Here is a 2,755-nt window from a genome sequence, read left to right on the forward strand (position 1 = left end):
AATGAATGATTATAGAATGTTCAACGCGTAAAGCTGCGTGTAGCGACACGTAACTGCCAAATAGAGCTCCGCATAAACTTTTGGCACAGATAATGCAATGCTCAAATGTCAAACGACTCGTTTCCGTACGCGCGATCGAATTTCGACATTGGACCCATAAACACAACGTCTAAATTCAACCAAACCGTAACGGAGGAGTCACGGCCAAGTAATCTTTAGTCTGCAATTTTTCCCTTGTAGCGTTATAATAATACATTTAACACAACACTGACCAAGAACTTTGTTTTGCAAACTGAGAACTTGTTTCAAAATTTTCCACTATTCGCATTTATTATATTCCCTTTTTATTTTTTATTATCTGTGCACACGAGTTTTCGTTTTTAATCTTTTTGCAATGTGGCTTAACAAAAGTATCAGTGTAAAATTAAAAATTAATAACAATCAAAATTATTGTGAGATTTTTTTGTGAATTTAACAATTTTGAAATATCACAGATTAATTTGCGAAAATTACAATTTTTTTCTATTCAGTCGCTCTGAAAAACTGAAACAGGTCCTCAGTTTAGAAAATATAGTTGAAATATGGCAATAATTTTCTCACGACCAACTACACCTCTTTTTTAATAAATAAAAATCTATCAATACAAACAAATGCGATAAAAATATATTTTTACACTTATTGTTAGCTATATACGTAAATATGTCCGTACCATAAACATTTGTGTAGAAATAAGTCGATATGAACACTCCCCTACACTTACACATCTACATCAAACGCTTGGACCCTTGGTGATTATACGGTTATGTCTATGTGAAGAATTCAACCAAAATCTTTATTTGATCCACAAAAAAAATCTTACATCAAAGTTGATATTTATTAGCAGTAAATTCACATACATTGCACACGAACCAAGTATATGTTGTAATCCGAAAAACAAATAATAGCCTCATTAAATAATACGATCTGGCACTTGATTTAAATAAAGAACAATATTCAAAAAGGACTTGATTCAATATTGGAAACAGATTTAAAAAAAATAATATTTATAAGGTTACGGAATTCAAATAAGGAATTGGTGTGTCACTTATTTAAGATATACAGTTAATTTATATACATAGTAAAAAACATTTTTGATAAATTCAAAAATTTTCTTGATTAATTTTTAATATCAATCAAATATTTTGCAGCGGAACTATATAAACATACTAATTACAAAACTTAAAAAAAAATTGTGAATACATAAATTTGTAAACACCAAGACTGTAACAAAAAAATGATATCACATTCTCCAGCGGCTATCAAACGTGAACCCTCAAGCGATTTACTAATTACCACTGCACCCACTAAACAATATAAAAATCGTAGAAACAACCCACCAAAGGTCCAACGCTCACTCCACGGACAATTCATCGAAATCATTTCATTACCGTCCTAAATTTTGACCTAAAATTAGTAGGAAAATTTTTTTCGAGCGACCGATTCGCGTCAACCTGAGCGCGGAATCTTATCCTTCGTCTTTTACACTTGACTAGTTAAATTTATCAAAACGACAACAAAGGGCACGCGATAATGCGGTTTCATTTTTAATCTAATTTTTTTTTTTTTAAATATGGTAACAATTGCGTTCGACTTTCACGCTTTATTGCCATCGTCGCGTTACATTAACCCGAACATTAAATCTTATGCGATATCACCGTCTAGTGGTCGCAGTCTTTAGACTACTGGATTCCCCAAAAACGGGGCAAATTACAAATTTAGCTTGGAAATGAATAAGAGCGTATCTGGCAACACCGATATCTCCGTTCGATCGCTCTTCACATAAGGCCTTCACACGTGCGCACGCGCACGACTAAGTTTCTACATTATGCCGAGTCACGTATTAAAGTTAACATTAACCAGTTGCAAGTCAAGAGTCCGCGCTACAGGTCATGGACCCCGTCGAAGCACTTTCTAGAAGGTCCAACACTTTCACTGTCTCGATATTGTCTGTCACTCCCGCACGAAGCGTTACCTGCAATGAATACAATTCATTAGTAACGAATAATAATTTGGTTAGGTGTCAGGAGTCATTTAGGAACGTAGGGCGCACTCACGGGCCGGCACGCACTCAGTCGGAGTCGTCGTTGACGCTGGAGCGCAGCTTGGAGAGCGTGCGGCGCGCGGCGGGCGTGCCGTCCTCCTCGTCCGACGAGATGACGATGCGCTGGCGCGGCTTCACGCCCGTCGCGCCGCGCGTCATGCGCCGCGCCACGCCCTCCGCGCCTGCTCCTGCGACACCCACACACCTCTATTATGTCTCGATCACGAATCAAGCTCGACCTCCTGGACTAATTTAGCTAATAGTTATATTGTTGTGTTTGTTGTTGCTCGGAGAAGGATCTAGCAATTTAAAAAATAATTAAATTCACGTCACGTCACACAGTCCACATTCAGTCATATGTTTTCTAAAATTTTAATATAAAATATAATTTTGACATTTCCTGTTCACGATAATCCACAAGATAAACATTAAACCGTGAGCAGATTATCGTGCTTTCCATACACTGAAACATTACAAAGAATCCTCAACCCTTTTCCCGAGACGTAGAGTTCAAATCTCACCGTCGTCCTCCCTCGGCTTGGCCCTCGCCTCCTTCTTGGCGAGCCGCTCCCGCTCCTTGGCGTCCATCTTGGCCTGCTTGATGGCGCGGCACTTCTCCAGCGTGGGCTTGCCCTCGAGTCCGGCGGCCGTCAACAGCTCCTGCATTTTCGCCAC

At 38.7% G+C, this 2,755-nt stretch overlaps 1 protein-coding gene across 3 annotated transcripts in view; it reads right to left on the bottom strand.

Annotated features, from left to right (window-relative positions):
- Nucleotides 1-1,155: 1,155 nt before the first annotated feature.
- Nucleotides 1,156-2,755, bottom strand: part of LOC119836282 (HIRA-interacting protein 3-like) — an 11,325-nt gene continuing 9,725 nt past the window's right edge. For 2 of the 3 annotated variants that reach the window (XM_038361575.1, XM_038361572.1), the window contains exons 15-17: nt 2,602-2,674; nt 2,094-2,268; nt 1,156-2,011 (exon numbers count right to left, since the gene is read on the bottom strand). In XM_038361575.1, coding sequence (XP_038217503.1) covers nt 2,108-2,268; nt 2,602-2,674 — 234 coding nt within the window. In that variant the 3' untranslated portion in view covers nt 1,156-2,011; nt 2,094-2,107. The remainder of the gene's footprint in view (nt 2,012-2,093; nt 2,269-2,601; nt 2,675-2,755) is intronic. The other variant, XM_038361573.1, reaches the window with a different exon arrangement.

This window comes from Zerene cesonia, chromosome 23, assembly GCF_012273895.1.
Source record: "Zerene cesonia ecotype Mississippi chromosome 23, Zerene_cesonia_1.1, whole genome shotgun sequence".
NCBI lineage: Eukaryota > Metazoa > Arthropoda > Insecta > Lepidoptera > Pieridae > Zerene > Zerene cesonia.